Source organism: Coffea eugenioides, chromosome 3 (genome assembly GCF_003713205.1).
Source record: "Coffea eugenioides isolate CCC68of chromosome 3, Ceug_1.0, whole genome shotgun sequence".
Taxonomy (NCBI): Eukaryota; Viridiplantae; Streptophyta; class Magnoliopsida; order Gentianales; family Rubiaceae; genus Coffea; species Coffea eugenioides.
Window position 1 is genome coordinate 14709638 of NC_040037.1, and position 20585 is coordinate 14730222.

At 36.2% G+C, this 20585-nt stretch overlaps 1 protein-coding gene across 2 annotated transcripts; it reads left to right on the forward strand.

The window, feature by feature from the left end:
- The first annotated feature begins 3715 nt into the window (after nucleotides 1-3715).
- On the forward strand, nucleotides 3716-4973 carry LOC113764928 (glycine-rich cell wall structural protein-like). 2 transcript variants are annotated; one of them, XM_027308973.1, is made up of 3 exons: nucleotides 3716-3874; nucleotides 4496-4621; nucleotides 4676-4973. In XM_027308973.1, exons 1-3 carry the CDS (start codon nucleotides 3763-3765, stop codon nucleotides 4825-4827), a joined length of 390 nt encoding a protein of 129 aa, XP_027164774.1. In that variant the 5' UTR covers nucleotides 3716-3762; the 3' UTR covers nucleotides 4828-4973. The 2 variants fall into 2 exon arrangements, with proteins under 2 accessions (XP_027164774.1, XP_027164773.1); XM_027308972.1 differs by having other exon boundaries at nucleotides 4496-4973.
- Nucleotides 4974-20585: the final 15612 nt, after the last annotated feature.

A 20585-nucleotide genomic window follows, 5' to 3' on the forward strand; every position in this document is an offset into this window, starting at 1 on the left:
TAGCAATTGACTCGGATGCAATTGTTTGAGGACGACATGCGTCCATGGTCTAAAGTTTGGGGATGAAAACTAGAATTTTTCTATTAATTTTTTGTTTGAAGATGAAATAGGTCAAAAATTGATAGTTCATATACTTAATGTGTTATGCCAAAAAGTTTAAGGACAAAATGTATCTATGCCTCAAAGTTTGGCGATGAAAGCTAGTGTTTTCCCTCTTTTTTATTGGCACAGCAAATTTTTCCTAAAATGACAAAATCCCTTTTTCAAATTAAACCCAACTAGTAACGTAAATAATTATCATTTTAAAAGGAAATTATGGTGAAACTAAGCTAGCTACTACATAAATACTAGTATATATCTTTTTTTTTGAAAAAATTGATTGGATGTGCAGGTTGCTTTCATTGTCAATATTTTGCAAAAAAAAATTTGTACTTGAATTATAAACATGTTTTTCAATCACCCTTCTTATTTTCTGATCATTTTTTTTTATCTCACATATATTATATTATAAAAATTACTATAATATTATTCTATAACAATTTTTTAAATAATTTTCAATCCAAACAGACCTGTATCATTCATCGCTTACAAAATTCAACTTTCGCTGACTCAGTCACCACGTTGTGTAAAGTCATTTCCTACAATTAAATTTGACGGACCAACCAATTTGAATTTTGGTGCGACGCTGAAAGCTTTGACCTGCAACCGGGGTTGAAACCACAAACTCCGTCCTCACCGCCGTAGCCTAAAGGACACGAGACCCGGAGGCAGTGTAAATTCCTCTCAATAGGCCAAGTAGACCAATCAACTAAAATCTGCAAGCATGCATGCGTGCTGTGTGGCTATAATGGCTCAACGTGTCCGGAGGTATTAAATGGAACAAAACTATCATTGCGAAAGAACAAATGCATAAATCCCGGTAAATGAGGTAAAACAAGATATAATAATTGAGATTAAACATCAGCCAATACAAAACGCAAGAGTAGATACTCCTAAGAAGTCTGCTTCAAGTAAGGAAGCTACATCTGATGGCGTTACATTCAATAACAAAAAGTCTTCTTGTTGGTCCCATCCTTTTCTTGCTAGCTAATCAGCTCAACAATTTGCTTGGCGGTAGATATGCTTAAGAGAGATTTGGTTTAATGATGCTGTTGGGATACCTTGAATCAGGTCTTCGACCTTCGCTGAGTTGTTCGGGGCTCTCGCTGAAGCTTACGTATATATTAGTTATCGTGTCTATTTTTATTTTGGGTCTTAGTTTTGGACCTATTTTTGGGTCCAGTCCGTTTAGTTGTATATATATACACCTTATATTCAGTCTGTAAATTATACTGATTTAAACCCTAATAAAAATCTGATTTCCCCCAAAACTGTTCTAGTGTCCTTGCTTGTTCTCTTGTTTTGTTGCATCTGCTATAACAGATGCGTTGAGGGACCGGCAATCAGCATGTTCATAGCGGATAAGTCAGGATGTTGAATAAGCTCAATCGCAATATTTGCATCTATTTCAACTTGCAAATATTGTATAAGTACACAGTTTCTGGTAAAATTCTGCAAATAGGTGTTTGTTTTCCACAGTGTTGAAAGCAGTAAAGTCTTTGTCAAGGATTTAAATTTTATTGAAGGATAACCAGAAAGATACGCAACGTTTATGTGTTGAAGCAGTAAGTTTTTGCCTCGTTGGCATGCCAAAATAGCGTATAGGTGGATTTAGCAAGGTCTCATTGCCATGTCAAACATTTCCTCCCTCCAATTTTGATGGAGTTAGCAAGGTCACATTGCATTTGACACAACAAACGGTTTCAATTGCTGCTATGTTGAGAAGTTAACCTCGCTTAGAATGTGTGAGGTAAGTTTTCGAAATTTCTTTCCCTCTAATATCACATATAAATGTTATCTGGCAAAATCACATCTGTCCGAATGGTCCAATTAGCAATTACTGAAAGCCAAGGAGATAGAATTTGAAAAGGATTTTGATTTTTTTCTTTTCTGTGGAACTGGTTTAATTTGGCACATTTTCCTAATGTGCTTTTCTTACGTGACATAGTATTAATTGGTTTTTGTTAAATGCTAAAAGTGACTGATTTGACTCAAAATATCATGTGTCTGGATAGAGTAATATTTGAAATAATTATTATAATATTTTTATGGGGTGATGTATGTGAAATAAAAATATAATTTAAAATGTAAAAAAGACGATTGAAAAATATATTTATAATGTGAACAAAATAATATTTAAAATAATTTTTGTATCCAAACATTGTCATTCGGTGGTGGGGTTTGACAAGTGTGTCTTGCAGTTGAAGAATGTAGATAATAAGTGTTTTGACCTGCTAGATGAAAGAAAAACCTTGGCTGCAAATGACCTAATAATACCAAAGTCGGAAAGTCATCTACTAGTTAATGTATAAACAAGCTTAGATTAAGAGTATAGACAATTAGGTAAGTATTTATAGACGATTCTGTCGTCTCAACTTGGTTTGTCAATCTTCACTGGTTCCTGCTGTGGACTGGACCAAATCTTGACACGTTGCTGTTGTTCGTTAACTACACCACATTAAATATGCTCCTCAGACTCATTCACTGAAATTAGGGAGCACGAGACATGATCAAACCTTGATTAATTTTTTTTTTTTTTGTAAATTCCTAATCTTTTATCGATCCAGAGAAGAATGTATACTATAGAAGGGATTGCCCCTTAGTCAAATACATCAAATCAAGAAAAGAAACCTGTAATCTATACTACAAGTCTAGATTACATTCCCATGAATGTATTCTTGCACTTAAAAAGAAGGGTACAACATCTCCCTGAGATTTTCTCCTCTGACTAGGCGGCTTCTACCATGCCTCTCTTTTGAAGGCAAAAGCCACTGTGGCCTTTGATTGTGTCGTACGTATGAGAGTACAAGTTAGAAGATTTAGAATAATTACAGAAGAGCTTAAACATTTAGAAGATTTTACTTTTTACATATATATATATATATATATATATATATATATATATCAGTTATATTTCTTTCAAGGCAGAATTTTACTTATGTTTGTGTCTCCTTATTTGGAGATCATAGGCTTATATCTTTAACTTCAAATTCAGTGGATAATTTAGATTAAGGACATATTGATGGATATAACACATGAATTAGTTCTTCATAATGCTCAAGTTTGGAGAGTGTGTTTGGAGAGTATCATTTCTTGAATTTAATAGTAGAGCTTATGGCCATTAAAACACTTTTGGCATAAGTTTAAAATTGTTACTTTTAGAGAAACTTTTGTGTTTCAAAATATAAAAAAATTGACTTTTAACAATTTTATTATAAATTTTCAATTGAATTCAGAGATACATATGTTTTAAAAATTCAAAATTTGCACATTATCATATAGAAAAGTACTTATGTAAGTATGCACTCAAATAATATAATCAAGCACTTAAATTAAAAAAATCTAATAATTGAAGTACTTATTGATAAGTCATCACAACTGCAACAGGTTCTTAGAAGAAAGTAGAGTAAATGCTCTTGGCATATATCTCTGCTCCTAACTTCCCGTAAAGGGACTGCAATTTATGATATTGTGGACTTTGTACCAATTACAGCAATAAGCTCCCAACGGCCAACTACATCGTGGGCCGACTCTCCGACTCTTCTGCCAGCAAATGGCAATGTGGCATAGATTTTCCTATAAATAGATATCAATCCCTACCCGATTTCTCATCCTTCCCGAAATCAGTTTTCAATACATAAAATTAATTTTCCTTGAGCAAAAATGGGTTCCAAGACGCTCCTTTTCTTTTGCATCTCCTTGGCAATAGTTCTTACTATTGCCTCACAGGTGGCTGCTAGGGAATTGGCTGAGACTACCACGTCAGCTGAGAATTGTAAGACATTTATTCTTCTCCTATCTAGTGTCCTCGTTTTTGCTCCCCCCCCCCCCCTCCCCCACTTTTTTAACTTCTCTAAAGTTATGTCTATATTAAGAAAATATATTTAGGATCACCATATTTCCCCTTTCTGATTGTGTACTAATTCCATTTTTAAATGCATGCCAAGCTTTGGAATAGTGATAAACAATGCTAAGGCTTACTTTTAAGTTTAAATACAGCTTCCATAAGGTTTTCATTTAAGTGTACAGGCTTTTACTAATGCTATCGTTGCGATAAAAAAAAAAAAAAAAGTACAAGCCTTTACTAACGTGGGAGTTGGGTTATGGTGGTTACTAACTATGATTGGATATCACGAAATTACCTATTAATAGGTAGTGTTTAAACAATCCTAGGGACATTTTCAAACAAAAAAAAAAAAGAATACTAATTTTGACTTAAAGACAAATTATCGACCTGAATATAATATTATTGATTTGGTATTCTTTGAACCAAAAAAAAAAAAGTACACAGATTAGTCCAAAATTCAAAAATTGTATGACCCCACATGAATTTATTTGACAAGGTGATTCCTAGATTACACTAATAGACGTGCATGCTTTACTATCCTCAATGCAGCCAAGACAGATGAGACAACTGGTGTAGAAGAAGGCAAGTACGGTGGAGGCTATGGAGGTTATGGAGGATATCCAGGTTATGGTGGCTACGGAGGACGTGGTGGTTATGGGGGCTACGGAGGACGTGGTGGTTATGGTGGCTACGGAGGACGTGGTGGTTATGGCGGCTACGGAGGACGTGGTGGTTATGGTGGCTACGGAGGACGTGGTGGTTATGGCGGATATCCTGGGGGTGGCTATGGAGGACGTGGTGGTTATGGGGGATATCCTGGAGGTGGCTATGGCCATGGTGGATATCCTGGTCAGGCTGTGGATGCTGAGCCTCAGAACTAACAAAGCCAGCGAGCAAGTTATGATGTAATATATGTACTCCATATAGCACTGTGAAGTACGAATAAGAGCTGGATTGTTATGTAATATGGACTCCATATATTTGCTAGTTCAATATTTAATCACTCCATGTCTCTTTTCTTGAGCAATATGAATTCAGCTTAGTAAGTTTCAACCCAAAGAAGAGAAAAAATTGAATATTTCAAATTGACAACATAACCAAGGCTACTTTTGGTCGGTTTATTTGTAAATCAGTTAACAATATTTTCAAATTGGTCTTTCTTTTCTTTTCTTTTGGGTATACCTAAACTAACCAATGCAAATATTTTTGCTAACATAATCAACGAACTCAATCTTCTATAAAGTTCGGTTATTTGTTTGGCTAACAAGTGATTTCAAAAGGACCCTTATTCAAACATGTGTCTGTCGAATATAGTATATAAGCTGAAAAGAATATAGTATATAAGCTGAAAAGAATATTTAGTACTATACTTGAAAATGATCATGTCAAAAGCATAAGAATACCTTGTGTTGACATCTAACTTTATTTATAATAAATGGAAAAATACATGCATAAAAATAAACATAACCCAACAAAATTAAGAAGAGATTTTAAGAAATAAATGAAAGAGATTTCTTTTTCTTTTATGAATTTAATAAATATTTCGATAAATCTGTCCTACATCATCACTATGAAGTGAGTTTACACTCACTGTTCACAATTTTGTGACACCTCATTAATCGAAGTTGATAACTTGCTGCAGCCTTTTACTATTGATTTAAAAAGAAAGAATTTCATGTGAACTAAAATTTCCTTTATCTATCCTTGGACACCAAAAAAAAAAAGAAAAAGGAAGAAAGTTTTTTAGTATGAAGCAATGGAGCATCTTATGCACAATCCTGTTCTTTCCCCTCAATGAAAGCAGTTAAGTGTTGCTGAAAAAGGAAAAAAAAAATCATTATATTAGAGACACGTAAGTTGATTCCATGACTTTAAAATTATTTGTGTTTGAACATTGAGAAAAGTAAAACAAGTTTCAGAAGCAAGGGGAAAAAATTAAGGACAGATCGATGCACTTTGCAAGGATTACACTAGATAGCTATATATGGGGGTGCGTGTTTTAGAAATTCTTTTACATCCCCTATAAAATTTTAAACATTTCATACCTATCCTTGTAAAAGTTAGACCTCCCTCCACCCTCAAAAGTTAGAAAGTATAATTCTTCAATAAAATTTATAGTCTTGAGCTGAACATGGAGGGTTTCTTACGGCAAAATGGATTACAACTCAATTGTGAAATTATAATATTTCAGGAAACTGGCTAATGGTAGCATTACAACAAAATATTTTTTTTTTTTTTGGTTGCCTCAACAAATTTCTACTTAAATAACAAGTTAAACTTTTTAACAATGAATCCAACCTTGGACCAGTGAAGGATGCAGTTGTCATTGCAAAGAAATTTACTATGGAACTAAAATAGGTAAAATAACAATATCACTTCCCGGCAAAAGATTGATTGGATGCAAGAGTAAAAAGATTAAAAATAAGCAGTGCTCGACAAATACGAATTCAAAACTCAATCGATTTGGTCAATATGTTGTTGAAGGTCATTTTTCCTACAATTAATATTGAGCTATCAACTGTTCCAATTTGCTTTTTTATAGGATGCTGAAAGCTTTGACCTGCAATTGGGGTTGAAACTTGAAACCACAAGCTCCTTCCTAACGACCCACAATGAAAGCCTTGACCAACTGATTCGCATTTTTTTATACCGGCGCGAGGCACGGAGACAATAATATAATGTCGTTCCCAATAAGGCAAATCATTAAATCTTGCATACATGTTGTGTGGGTTTAGCGATTCAACGTGTCCCAAGGCGTTAAATTGCAGAAAAAACTATCTTAGCATTTGGTGGGCAACTGGTCTTCTATTACACACTGAAGGGTAACATTTATGTTACACATTTTGATACGTTGATACTTATTTTTTAAATGATTATAATAATATTTCTATTTAAGTTGAATTCTTAAAAAGGAAATATGTCAATGCATGAGGCAATTGGGATCCTCTATGTCATTATTCGGTGTCAAATTCAGTGTCAATCCTATTTATTACATGAAGGTAGAAGAAATTTAAATAAACAGTATATGTCAAATTAAATAAACAGAACACTTGAATTAAATATAGAAATGACACTGAGCTGTCATTGAAAAAGTAGTACTGAAAATCTCATGTGTGCACAAGAATGTATGACATGAATGTTGCATATTAATGTGTGACAAAATATCCATAACCACTCTATCTATGGCAGTGAAAAAATGTGCAAATGCATGTTACCTATTTTGACAGAAGCAAAATCGATTAAGAATGTTGGGATGTTGGGGCCCCCAGGGAGGAAGAGCACAAGCTCCATTTTAGATCAGTTTTGTACCTCCTAGAGTGTGCAAAAGTTGAAATAAGATGTAAATAAATTTAGATAAAATGTAAAAAAAAAAAAAATTTTGAAATGATAATTTTACCCTTTGAAATAGACTAGTGAGGATCCGAGAATGTGGTAAATAAGTACAAATAGATGCCTGTTCTCTAGAGCATTCATCGCCATGAGATCTTTGTGAATGCTTCTGAACGATGGCTTGTGAGACGAGCGGTGCTTTACGTGGTGACTTCTTGCAACGCCAAAATGGAAGTAGCACAGGTGGCAAAGCATTTCCTCCCATGAATAGTTGGAACAGTAATGGGGTTAGGAGGTTGCATTCGCATTTGAACGACAAAAGGCTTGACATGCTGTTACAGGTTTTCACAATTTTTTTCCATTTTTTTTTATTTTGTCCAAAGAAAAAAAAAAAGTCAATGAAGCAGTGCGTATATAATTTGAAATATTATTCATGTTTTCTGACAAAAGCTTAATTGCCAGATGGCTAAATTTAACATTTAGCAAAGGTACTCGAGAAGGACCTCTGTTAAGTTTTGGATTGTGCAAGCTTGACAATTAATAGTTAATGTATGAGCAAAGCCTAAAGAATAAAGCGCATACAAATTTACAGACAATTATTACTTTATGACTTGGTTTATGAATCTTTATATGTTTCTGTTATGGACTGAACAGAAGAACCAAATTCTTTTGGTAGCACAAAACTTCTATACATTAATACGCTGTCAGACTTAAAAAATTGGGGCACTACATATCACTAAAAAAATTTGGACAAAATACACTTTACCTCCTGTGATTTAGCAAATTTTTACATAAATCCCCTATAGTTTCAAAAGCTATAAAAACTATATATAACTCACTCATGGCTTGGATTCAAGTGTTAAAATGATAAAATTTATATTCCACAACGGAATCAACTAAAATGTCAAAAGTATCCCTATATAAATTTGAAAAGTATTTATTAACCATGGAGAAATTATGTATATATTTTGAAAATCATAAGGGATTGTATGGTAAAACATTAAAGCACAAGGGAGTTATATGGTAAAACATAAAACCATACAAGGTTAAAACATCATGCATATTATGTTTATATACTTTAGTCATTTCATCCATTTTAGATTTTAAATAAGGGTAATTTTGATATTTTCATGGGTTCCGTTACAAATGATTATTTTCGTTACTTTGACACTTTAATCCAAATTATGAGGAGGTTATTTATAGCTTTTGAAACTATTTGGGGGTTATGTGAAAAATTGCTAAATCACAAGAGATAAAGTGTATTATTTTTTAATTTCCGCAATGGTATTCCAGAATTAGGAAGAACGAGAACTAATCAAACCATGATTGCAATATTTAGATAAATGTAGTGTTGCTCTTTAACATGTAGGGCACTACATATCACTAAGGTTTTTTTGCATTGGCTAGGCTGCTTCAAGTATGCCTAGTTGCTTGGTGAGTTCAGCTAAACATTAGATGGCAGGGTTTTAAACACAAATTGATCATTCTTATCAATTTCTTTTGAAGGCAATTTGCGATAATCACATACAAGAGCCGAACTTTGCTAATGTTTATTTCTCGTTATTTGGAAAGCATAGGCTCACTAATGTACGTATGTATGTGTGCATGTTTATAGGACTTATGCTCTTTTTCGAAAGATATATCTTCTTGATGAATTGGCGTTACAAGTACGCATACAAGTAATTTTCCAGTTTTTACTTCAAATTCAGTGAATAGGATTAGATTAAGGGCATAATTTAACTTGGTCATAAGGACAAGAAATAAAATGTGATACTAAATTATGGCAAAAGAAACTTCTAAGTCCACATTAATATCCCAATCTTACATTTGAGATACAAAACGGTATTCGTCCATCCTCTATCTTATAGGTCTTTCACATATACAATAAAAGATACTCCCTCCGTCCCATTGAGAATGTCATATTTTTCATTTCGAAATGTTTCAAAACATTTGTCATATTAAAAAAATCAAATCACTTTTTAATCTCTCTTTTTAATATAACCTTTCTTTCTAATCATATGCATTTTACCATTTAAATTTAAAATTTGAATTTGCGAGGATAAAATTGAAAAGAGAAGTACAAAAATCACAATCAAATCACTATTCTTAAAAGGTTAGTTTTTCCAAATATGACTAAATAATTGGGACGGAGTGAGTATTGTTTTTGTGATGCAAAAGTACCTTACGTAATTAAACAGCCCACCAGCCATACTTCTCTTGGAACTACTGCAGAGATTAACATGTCTTCCTTATTTCCTTTCTTCTTAAAAAGTTGTTTGACATGTTAATCAGCTTGGAATAAATACAATCGATCGAGGTGACTGCAGAGTCCAAATTGTCAACAATACTTGGACATACTGTTGAATATAGGAGACATGAACCTTATCTTCTCCATAGTGCTCGAAGTCTATATGCCTTAAAGACATGTAGAAATTAGAACAAATGCTTTTCGTTACATCTTTCCATTTCTTTACCTCAATTCACTAAAGGGACTTTGTACCAAGTACAAACAATCATCTCTTCAACAACTACATGGTGGGCCGACTCCCCAACCCTTTTGATGGCAATGTGGCATAGATTTTCCTATAAATAGAGATCAACCTACACCTGCTTTCTCATCCTTCACGAAATCGGTTTCAATACATAAATTTTCCGTGAGAGCCAAAAATGGGATCCAAGACACTTCTTTTCTTTTGCATTTCCATGGCTGTAGTTCTAATGATTACCTCAGAGGTGTTTGCTAGGGAATTGGCTGAGACTTCCACGTCAGTTGACAATTGTAAGACATTTATTTTCCAATTCACATTTCATCATTTTATATGTAGCATATGTTAATTTAGAATGAAGGAACAGAGTTTTAACATTTCAAATAGATTTTTTGTTTTGGTACTTGTGAAGTGTTGGAGTAATAAGAAACATAGCTGAGGTGTAGTTTAACGATTAAAAACACCTCAGTTATGGTGTATATACAAGTGTCAAGCCTTTCCCAACGTGGAAGCTGGAATGTAACGGTTAATAACTGGATTAATCGTCCTGTATTTCTAGTGTAAAAATATATTCTACGTTAGTACGTCTCGAAGCATAAAACATAGTTTTTTCATTTAATAGAACAATAATTAATTCTCAGAAAGTACGATTCGATTTGCTATGATATTACGATCTATTAGTTGGTAATAATTAACCATTTTAAGGGTATCTCTAAAACAATAATTAATTTGTCGACACATACGATAAAAGACAAATATTCAAATGATTACGATATTTTTGAAATGGTAACCTAGAACTAGAAGCATTTACACAATTTGGTCCAAACATTACATTTCGAAATTATGACTACAGCAAATAACGCCATGCCTAATTTATCTTGGTTGCGGCCGAGACAACTGAGACGAATGGCGTAGAAGAAGCCAAATACCGTGGAGGTGGCTATGGAGGGTACCGCGGAGGAGGATATGGAGGTTACCCACGAGGAGGTTATGGAGGGATCCTGGTGGTGGATATGGGGGCTATCCAGGTGGAGGTTATGGAGGATATCCTGGGGATGGGTATGGAGGGTACCCTGGGGGTGGCTATGGAGGATGTGGTGGTGGTGGCCGTGGAGGTTACGGGGGATATCCTGGGGGTGGATATGGAGGGTATCCTGAAGGACGCGGCGGCGGCGGCGGCCATGGCGGATATCCTGTTGAAGCTCTTGATGCAGAGACTGAGAACTAATCAAGCCAGCTTCTAGCTAGGTCATGATTACTCGTCAATGCTTGAACAGGCTCACTGTGAAATACAATAGTAGGTTTGTAGTGTGAATCGAGGTTGATTAGTGACCATGTAATGCGCACTCCATATCTTTGCCAGCACGTTCAATATATCCAGCATGTCTATTTCTAATTGTGTCTCTTGCATGGCCACTTTTGATGTTATGGCAAAATATTCTTCTGCAATATGAATTCAGTTTAACTATTTTCAACTAAAACAAATGAGTAATGTTAGCATTGATTAGATATTATTCAAGAATTTTTTTGATAGAATAATATTGTAGTATAATTTGTAATATGACGTATACAAGATAAAAATATAGTTAACAAATAAATAATTGATTGAAAGATGTTTTTATGTCGTAACGATTTTTTTTCCATTTTCTCAACTAATGGGCTATCCAAGCAAACTAGTATTTCAAAATGACAACGCATACTTAGTTTATCTGTTGATCAATTAAACATTATCAAATTGATTTTTTGGGAGTATATACTCAGTCACCCTATCCAATACAAATATTTTTTATAACAGATTTGTCGAACTCAATCTTCTATCCAGCTTGTTTCATGTTTGACCGATAATGGATTTTAAAGGCACCCTTACTCAAGCTGTCCGTCAAATATAGTATATAAGCTGAAATATGATAAACCCTAACACTTGATGTGATCTTTTTCCCCCTTCCCCCATTCCAAAGAAATGGTAACAATTTGTATTGTTATTGATACTCATAAAAGTACTATGACTTTATAAAGGTGGGATAAATCCCAAATATTAGGATTCCCTAGTTATCTAAATAGAAATTTAGAGGCAGAAAGGATTGAATTAGATCGTAAGGTTGTAGACACCAAATTTTGGTGTAATTTCATTTGCTGTTTATTTTTAATTTTTTCATTTTAGTTTTATTCGATTTTTAGTTTTAATTTCTAGTTTTATTTTTATTTTTAAGCTGTTAGCATAGAATCTCTTGGAAAATGAATGAAAATGAGAAAGTGAAAAGAAAAGATGAGAGAAAAGAAAAAAAGAAAATTGCCCACAAAATATGTTTTATGTCTTCTAAATTCAATCTTTTGGCATTTTGTTTATTTTTGTTAAGTTATTTTGAAAAAAAAGAAGAGAAAAAAAGAGAAAAACGATGAAAATGGGAAATGGAAAAAAAATGGAAATTTGCATTTTTTTGTTGTTTTTAGTTTATTTTTATTTAATGTTAATTAAGTTGTTTTCATCATTAATTATTATTGTTTTATTATTATCATTTTTGTTGTTTAATTAATTAATTAATTAATTTAAAAAAAAATCAAAAAATCACAATTCTATTTCTGCCGGTTCCATTTTCCACTTCTCAACCTAGCACCTTCCATTGTTATTGCCGACTGCACTCCACTCCACTCCACTCACACCCCACTTCCCTCATCCGCGACTTAGCTTCCCATTTCAGCAACCCCAACACTCGACAACATCATTCCACTTCACATATAAAACCACAACGGCACCTCATCTTCATGGTAACATCCGAGAGCAAGTAAGTGAGAGCTGCTCCTCGTGAGTATCGACCAAAGGAAGAAGCCGCGAGCTGCAATTCCATTTCGTTCCTGCCCTGTCCGTAAGCTGAGGGAAGAGATCAGGGAACCATCCACTCCATTTGCACCCAACTTCACGGCTGCAACCTCACCAGTTTCCACCTCCATCAGTTGAAGCCACTACACTAAGCCAGAATCATCAAACCTGCCGTGTGTATGAGAGCCGAGAGGGAGCTGCATTCTGCACAAAATCGAGAGAGTGAGAGTTGAGTTTCCTTCACCTTCTGACCGTAGACTAGAAAGAAAAGAAAGAGTGACTCGCAGCCTTCTTCACCCCATCCGTGAGCTGGTGAAAAGGCCGAGAGTTACCATTTCCTCCATTCCGTGTGCAAGCTTGAGCAAGAGAGGGAGCTGGCAGGCTGCAATCCTGTGCCGACCCAGAGTGAGCCGAGAAAGAAAAATTTGCAGTTTCTTGTTGCATGAGCTAAGTTTCAAACCGAGCAACCACAACTATCCCACACCATTCTCCCTTATCTTGTGACCATCGACAGAAAGTGCGAGAGAGAGAGAGCGGCAACCGTGCATCCGAGAGGGAAGAAAAGGATCCGCGAGCGGTAAAAATTTTTCTGGTTCCGTCCGTGAGTTGAAGTAAGACAGAGAGAAGCTGTGAGCGAGCTTCACCCTTCTGCACTTCTGTTCTACCAGCTGCAATCAAGTTTCCAGCCGCAACAACCACCAGTTCCATCATCTGCCACAGCCCACGCAAATCAGAATTTCAGCCGTGCGTGAGAACCGAGAGGAAGAAGAATTTCCGAGTTTTTGTGCGTGAGCTGAGCTTCCAATTGAGGTAGATTCTATTTTAGATTAGCTTTCTAGAGGTTGATGATGGTGTTTAAGTACTTGCATGTGGGATTTGTATGTTCGGATGTTGAAATCTGTCTTGGTAGCATCTGGTTCTGCCGAGAGTAGATTAGGAGTTGCAATTTTAATTCTTGTTTCCCTGACATCATCTGAGCATGAATCGATGATTAGCTAACAAAAACCGAGTGGATTAAGCTAGTTATAGCTTTGCATGTGAGTTCAGGCGGCCAGATTTATAATTAAGAAAAGAAGAAAATTTCTGTGCGCTAGTTATGTTTTCTGCCGAGAGCTTGAGCTGGAAATTTTGGTTTTAATTTGCTGGGTGTGATGATTTGAGCTTAATCTTGAATCAACCTGATAGATAAGCTCCTTACTTAGTATTGCATGTGAACTTTATGGCTAGGAATTTCGGTTGCATGACTGGAAAACTTATTAGAAAATTTCTGGACTGCTAAACACTTTTCCAGCTTAGCCGATGAAGCTGTTTTGGGAGTTGTATGGGTATTTTAGAATGAGATTTGCTGGAAAGTGTTTGATTTTCACTGGGTTATGTGTTTAACTAACTTAAGACAAGATGATTAAGCTTTGCATGCAGTTCATTAGTTCGGTTAAGCAAGAAATAAAAATGAACAAGAAAATTGCTGCATTTTTCTTCTTACTGTTTCTTTCCATGGCTGCTTTCTGAGTTTGTACTTCAGCTGCATGTTTAATTGTGTTTTGAAGAGAGGAAATGGAAGGTTGGGTGTTGAGTTTGAGTGTTTAAACATCTAAAATATTTGAGCTGCAAAGTTCACGCCAGAAATTCTGCTGCATTTTTTATCAATTCGGCCAGACTGCATTACCTGCTTCCTGTGAGTGTAGTGGAGAAAGATACTTGACTCACAGTAGCGAATTGGTCAAACTTGATTTTAATAAGGATCTATTGCAGTCTACTTTTATTGATGTTATTACATCTATTTTCTTCTCAAAAGGTCCTAAGGAGGTGTTAAGATTCTTCAATTTTTTGACACTCTTGTTGATGGAAAATCTGTATTCCGAGGGGTTTAGTGTGTGTTTGGAGGATTTTTATATACCAAAGGCTATCATTGAGGCTGTCCAGCAAAGTCTTCAAGATATTTCACCCTTGCTATATCATATGCGCTCAACTCAAAGTGAATCAATAAAATTACAGCAATCTTTTTCCATCTTGCCTAAAAGTTCCATAAGTGTTTTATATAATTTCCTTCTATGTTTTGCTTGTTGGATGTGAGTTTTATTTGTTTTGATTGCTTAATCCAGAGTTTGGACAAATGAAATGGTTATACTTAAGGCTGTCTAGAGCCCATTTGTAAATGAAGCTGCAGCAGACTTCTCCTTTAGTTGTAGCAGTTTTTGAATATCAAATGTTTGCATGTTTTTCTTTCAGAATGTGGCGTGATATCTTGTTAAGTTTTTTAGCCTTTTTAGATGCGGAAGTTCTTATTTTGGTTGCTTAGTTTTCTATTTTGGTGTCTGGGGAACAAAGTTTAGATCAAAATTGGGCATTTGGATGGGAACCTGCGTTTTTGGGAAATAAAATTTCCAGCAAGTTCTATTTTCTGCCGCAATATGGTTCATCATTTGATCTTTCATTTCATTTTAAGGGTTGGTTGTTTATGAAGGGATTGAGTTAACAAAAATGTTCAGTTGTCAAGGGTGTTTGAGAGTTGGTGTTAGTTAGTTAGTTTGTTTAAAATCTGGCATGAAGTTTACAAGAGGAAGCTGCCGAAAGTTTATTGCAGAAACTTGTTTACGTTGTTTTCTTTGTTGCATGAATTTGGCATGTAAAAAGTTTCAAAAAATTGCAAATCAGTCCCCCATGTTCCTTCGCATATTACTAAGGCCCAACTATGTTCTAGTAGCTTACAATTGGGTTCTAAAATAATTGCAATTTGAGTCATGACTTGGCCCCTTCCTTGCTTTTGAGCTCATTCAAGTTGCAATTAGGTGGTTTTTGATGTTTTTGCTTATACTTTACTTTTAAATTGATGCCTTGACCCCTTTATTGTTTTGAAGCTATTTTCCTTCATTTGCTTACCATTAGGGGAAGGTATAACTTTCTTTTATCCTCTTTACTTCTCTCTTACGTGCTCCTACGTGTTACGTGAATTGCATGTCTACTTGGCTTTCTTAAGTTTTCTTTAATTCCTTTCATTTTTTAAGTCTTTCTTTTATTTTATTTATGGGGTATGTGTACACCTTTTGACTTGTAATAGATAGGGCATTGGAGAGCACTTTGTCCATTTTTCCCCCTTCCCCCATTTGTTTTAGTTAGCCCATGTAATAGTTTCATTTGCTTTTGGGGTATTATTTGGTTTGCTATGTGTTTAATTTGCTTTATTAAGCTATTGCATCTAGTCGAGCATGCTAAGTGTTATGTGCTACGTGTTATAAGTGATTTTGCATGTCTACTTGTTTTCTATATTTATAAATGAATGTGATGGATGAATGTACGTTTCCACTAGTCCAACGCTAGTCGGAATTCATAGAATGGGCTAGTCCAACGCTAGACCCCTAGGGACTTCCCCTCGTTAGTACATGTTTGCATGTTCATTACATGTCATGCATTTTTTTTAATTTTATCATTTTGCATGCCCCTCGAACCCCTTTTCCCTCCATTTTAGGATTTTTGCATTTCATACTAGTTATAGGGTCCATTTGCCTGAGAAACCCCCTTGGGTAAGGGAAACGAGCGAGTGTGGCTTCAAAATAGCCTTAGCACGCTAGTTTTTCCTTCTGATCAAAGGGAAAATTAAAATCACAAAAAAATAGAGGTCATTCCCGTACCCGACCTGATGCATTCCTCTAAGTTCATGCATTTTCATATCATTTTTTCACTATTTCTCTCACTAATTATATATTTTAAATTCACATGTCATATTCACACACTTATTCACTTTCTTTACTTTTCACTTCACACATTGCACCTATTTTACTTATATATTTACTATTTTCATTCATTTGCACACCTTCACTCTTATCTTATTACTTTTATCATTTTTCTCACTTCACACAAACTCACACTTTCACATGGCATGCATTCCACTCATTTTTCACGTCATTTAGGTTTAGGTGTGACCTCTCCAAAAGGATCATTATTGGGCTTCACAATTAATGTGATTGGCACCACTCAACCTTTGAAGAGAAATTTCCCCCCAATCCCCCTAGGTCTAGGGTTTTGCATTCATATAGACATATCCAATATGCGATACATACCTTGGGTAGAAAAATTAGGAAAAATTGGTTTAAGTCACGCAACTAGCCTTGGCTAGGTCGAAGGGGTGCCTTGGATTTTTTATCCTTGCCTTCCCCTTCGACAAATGTGACCCCCGATCCCTCTTTTGGTTACGCAGACCCAAAAGTTTTCAAAAAGGGTTTATTTACTTTTTTATTCAAAAACAAAATCATTTTTGGGTGACTTGGTACACCCTAACTCTATACCAAGTGGCGACTCCATTTTTTGATACAAAAAACCCTTTTGAACTTCACTTGGCCAAATCGTCGCATTCTAAGTCCCATGGCCTTTTACTTTTCACTTTGCACACGTTCACACATTACACACCACACACCATACACACTCGCATTCGAAAAGTGGGGCGCGACAGTTGGCGACTCCACTGGGGACTTCCTAAGTGGGTCCGAGCATTTGATTTAGCCATTCGTTTCCTTTTTCTACCCTTTTTATGCATTGCATTTGGATATTAGGGTTGCATTTTTATATAGGACTTTTTCACCTCGTGCGCGTATCACACTTTTCCCTCACTCACGTATGTGTGATTGGTTGATTGGATGTTGTTTACTTGATTATCTCGCGCTTGCATTGCATTTGGGGGGGTGTGTCACCTTTAGAGCCTCGCGTGGTTCTCAACCCCTTCCCTCAAAATAGGGGAACACTTCATACGTGCATGTTTACTTGCTTTATCCCATTTTATTTTTATTTTCGTGGGCGTTTCCCACACCACCTTGTAGGATTAGGATCGATTGCCTTGGGTAGGCGGCTGGTGTGCTCTGCGCCCATAGCGCTACCTAAGGGATCACTCGAGCCACCGATCGAAGGCCCTGGGAGTGATGACCCTTCGCCTTTAGGTCTGAAGGCTTGGGAGCCGAAGCTTTATCGAGTCTAGGCATTAGTGAACCCCAGCCTCATGCATCCATATTAGCATTTTCCTAGGCTAGAGTCAGCCTCACCCTATTTTAAGCACATTAGGCACGAGGGAAGAGGTTCCACCCCTTTTACTTGCTTTATTGTATTTCTTCTTCTTAATTGTTCCCAATGTGTTATGTGTATTATCAATTGCACTAACCATTTTTTTTGTTTTCTTGGCCTGCATTCATGTGCCATAGCAATAAGGGGCCTCTTTGGCACTCTTTTAGTGACTCATCCACTAGATAGCTCACATGTCTAAATTTCAGTCTTTGCACTTACCTTTCAGTAAATACATTTCATGTTTAGACCTTTTCCCCCGTTGCATTATTTATATCCTTTAGGCCATATTTGTCACATATTTATATCGCTTTAATAAACTGGCATCACGCATAAACCCTAGGAAGGGAATGCCATTTAGGGGATCCCGTGTTAGGAAAAAACCACCCCATGTCTCGGATATATAATCCAAATGAGACTTGCACGTTTACCTTTCTCGTACCATCCGAAGGGGTAGTGCACAAGGTAAGGTAAGATCCGATCATTTTCATGAAGCAATTTTTGGAATATGAGCATCTAATAATCACTTTTTGGCCATTTTCTCAAAATTGGTAAAATTCCCTTGCGTAAAAGGACATTAATTCGAAGAAAATTCACAAATGATTCCTCATTGTTGAGACGATAAATATAGAGGCCAAATTTTGATTTTAGAGGCTCATAGACCAAGGCATTGTAATGATTTCTTGAAACCACCCAGTGGGCGAATAATTCAATCGATTTTTGAACAAATCATCCATCTTATCCAATCCATTTTTTTCAATTCATTCAATTTTAGTACAATTTAATCATTTTTGAATAAATTCATTTCATCCAATTCATTTGACCAATTTACCCTTTTTAGGGTCTTTTGACCAATTTACCCTTTTTTAGGGTCATTTGGTCGATTTTGAATAAATCGTCAATTCATTTGACCAAATTACCCTTTTTAGGGTCACTTGGTCGATTTTTGAATAAATTATCAATTCATTTGATCAACTTACCCTTTTTAGGGTCACCTGGTCGATTTTGAATAAATCGTCAATTCATTTGACCGATTTACCCTTTTTAGGGTCACTCGGCCGATTTTTGAATAAATCACTAATTCAATTTCATTCATTTGGCCAATTTACCCATTTTTGGGGCAATCGAGCCGATTTCGAATAAATCAAGTTTCGTTCAGTCTAGTTGATCAATTTACCCTTTTTAGGGTGATCTGATTAATTTTGGATAAATTAAATTTCATTCAATTCATTTGACCTGTTTCCCTTTTTAGGGTAATCCGGTCGATTTTTAATAAATTGTCAATTTCATTTGACCAATTAGGGTTTCAATGTCGAATTTCAAAAAATGAAAAACCTAGTCGATTTTGAGAAAAACATCCGTTGCATCCAGCCATTTGATCAGTTGGAGTTTTGACCTGTGCTTCACTGAGAAAAGTTGTCAAAACGAATTCCAATCTCTTCGATAGGAAGTTCGTCAAGGTCAAACCCGTGCGTTTTTGCAAATTCTTGTATCGATCAAAAGTGATCAATCCCTTCGGACGAGGTCCTCATTTTGACAAACGTCTCTTCTTATTCCAATGGGCCAAATTTTTCAAAATTATTTTCACTCCATGAGTTGATCGGATCCATCAGGTATTGTATAGTGCCTATTCTAGCGGATTGCATTTTCATGCTAGGCCTACCCTTGGCACAAAAGGGTTCCCCCATAGGACATGCATCCGAATTTTCTGAATATCTACTAACTCTTGTTTTTTCTTTTCTTTTTCTTTGTTTTTATTGGAATATCTAAGCGAAGGTTGAATCTAAGGGCAATCTTTCAAAATTTTCAGGTAATATTTAAATATAGCTTCTCGTCGAACCCCCATCCTAACGCGATCCCGTAGTCAAGCCCAGAGGAGTCGTGTAAACATGAGTTCACAACCGGAACAGTCAGATAGGTCTGCTACTACCGCTCAACCCGAGACTGCAAGTTCGGGGATTCAGTTGACTGAGATGCTTACCAAGTTTGGAGAGATGGCGTATGAGATGGCCGCCCAAAGGAAGTTGAATGATGAGCTAATTAGCAGCGGAGTTCAACCCGAACCTGTACCCGCCAGACAGCCTGAGCAAGAGCCATTTGACCTGCCTTCGGCCCATGCCACTGTTACTCCATCATTTCCTATTGCACCCGAAGAAACTTTCACCTATCCCACCACAAATTTGCCATACACTTACCCTCCTCATCCTTCATTTTTTCTTACTCACATGCGAGGTCCACAACCCCAAATCACTTCAAATATACCACCTGAGCCACATACCTTTTATTACCCTGCTGCTGAGCCATTCCTGCCGGACCATACTTTTCAAACCAAGCCAGAAATGGGGGAATCTTCCGCTCCCGTTGATATGAAGTTACTTAAGCGCCTTGATCGCTTTGATGAATTTATAAGGAAGAGTCAGGGGCTGAACAAACAAGGAGTGCTGGACTATGATGAGCTTTGCCTTTTCCCGAATGTGCAATTGCCTGAGGGGTTCAAAACTCCGAAGTTTAACAAGTACGATGGGACGGGTAATCCCAAGACACACCTCCGACTATTTGTTAACAAGTTGGGAAAGCCTGTAGACGACGAGAACCTGCCTCTAAGGTTGTTCCCGGAAAGTCTGGAGGGGGATGCCCTCGACTGGTACTCAAATTTGAAGTCCGAAGAAGTAAAGACCTGGCTGGACTTGTCCAACGCTTTTGTAAAGCAATACGAGTATAATTGCGAGTTGGCTCCAACACGAACCACGTTGGAAGGGACAAAGAGGAAGCCATCTGAGGACCACAAAACCTATGCTAAGAGATGGAGGACAATAGCTGCAAAAGTCGAGCCATCGATGACTGAAGACGAAATCATACGGACTTTCATTAAAGCACATGATCCCCCGTATTTTGAAGAAATTTTCCGCATGACTGGATGCTCGTTCGCCGCCATTGTTAATAAACTTGAGGAGTACGA

Bases quoted from the DNA above. Each gene is read 5' to 3' on its own strand.
- LOC113764928 (XM_027308972.1), top strand. From the start codon at position 3,763: ATGGGTTCCAAGACGCTCCTTTTCTTTTGCATCTCCTTGGCAATAGTT. The intron at 3,875-4,495 runs GTAAGACATTTA...TCCTCAATGCAG, and splicing joins TACCACGTCAGCTGAGAATT to CCAAGACAGATGAGACAACT.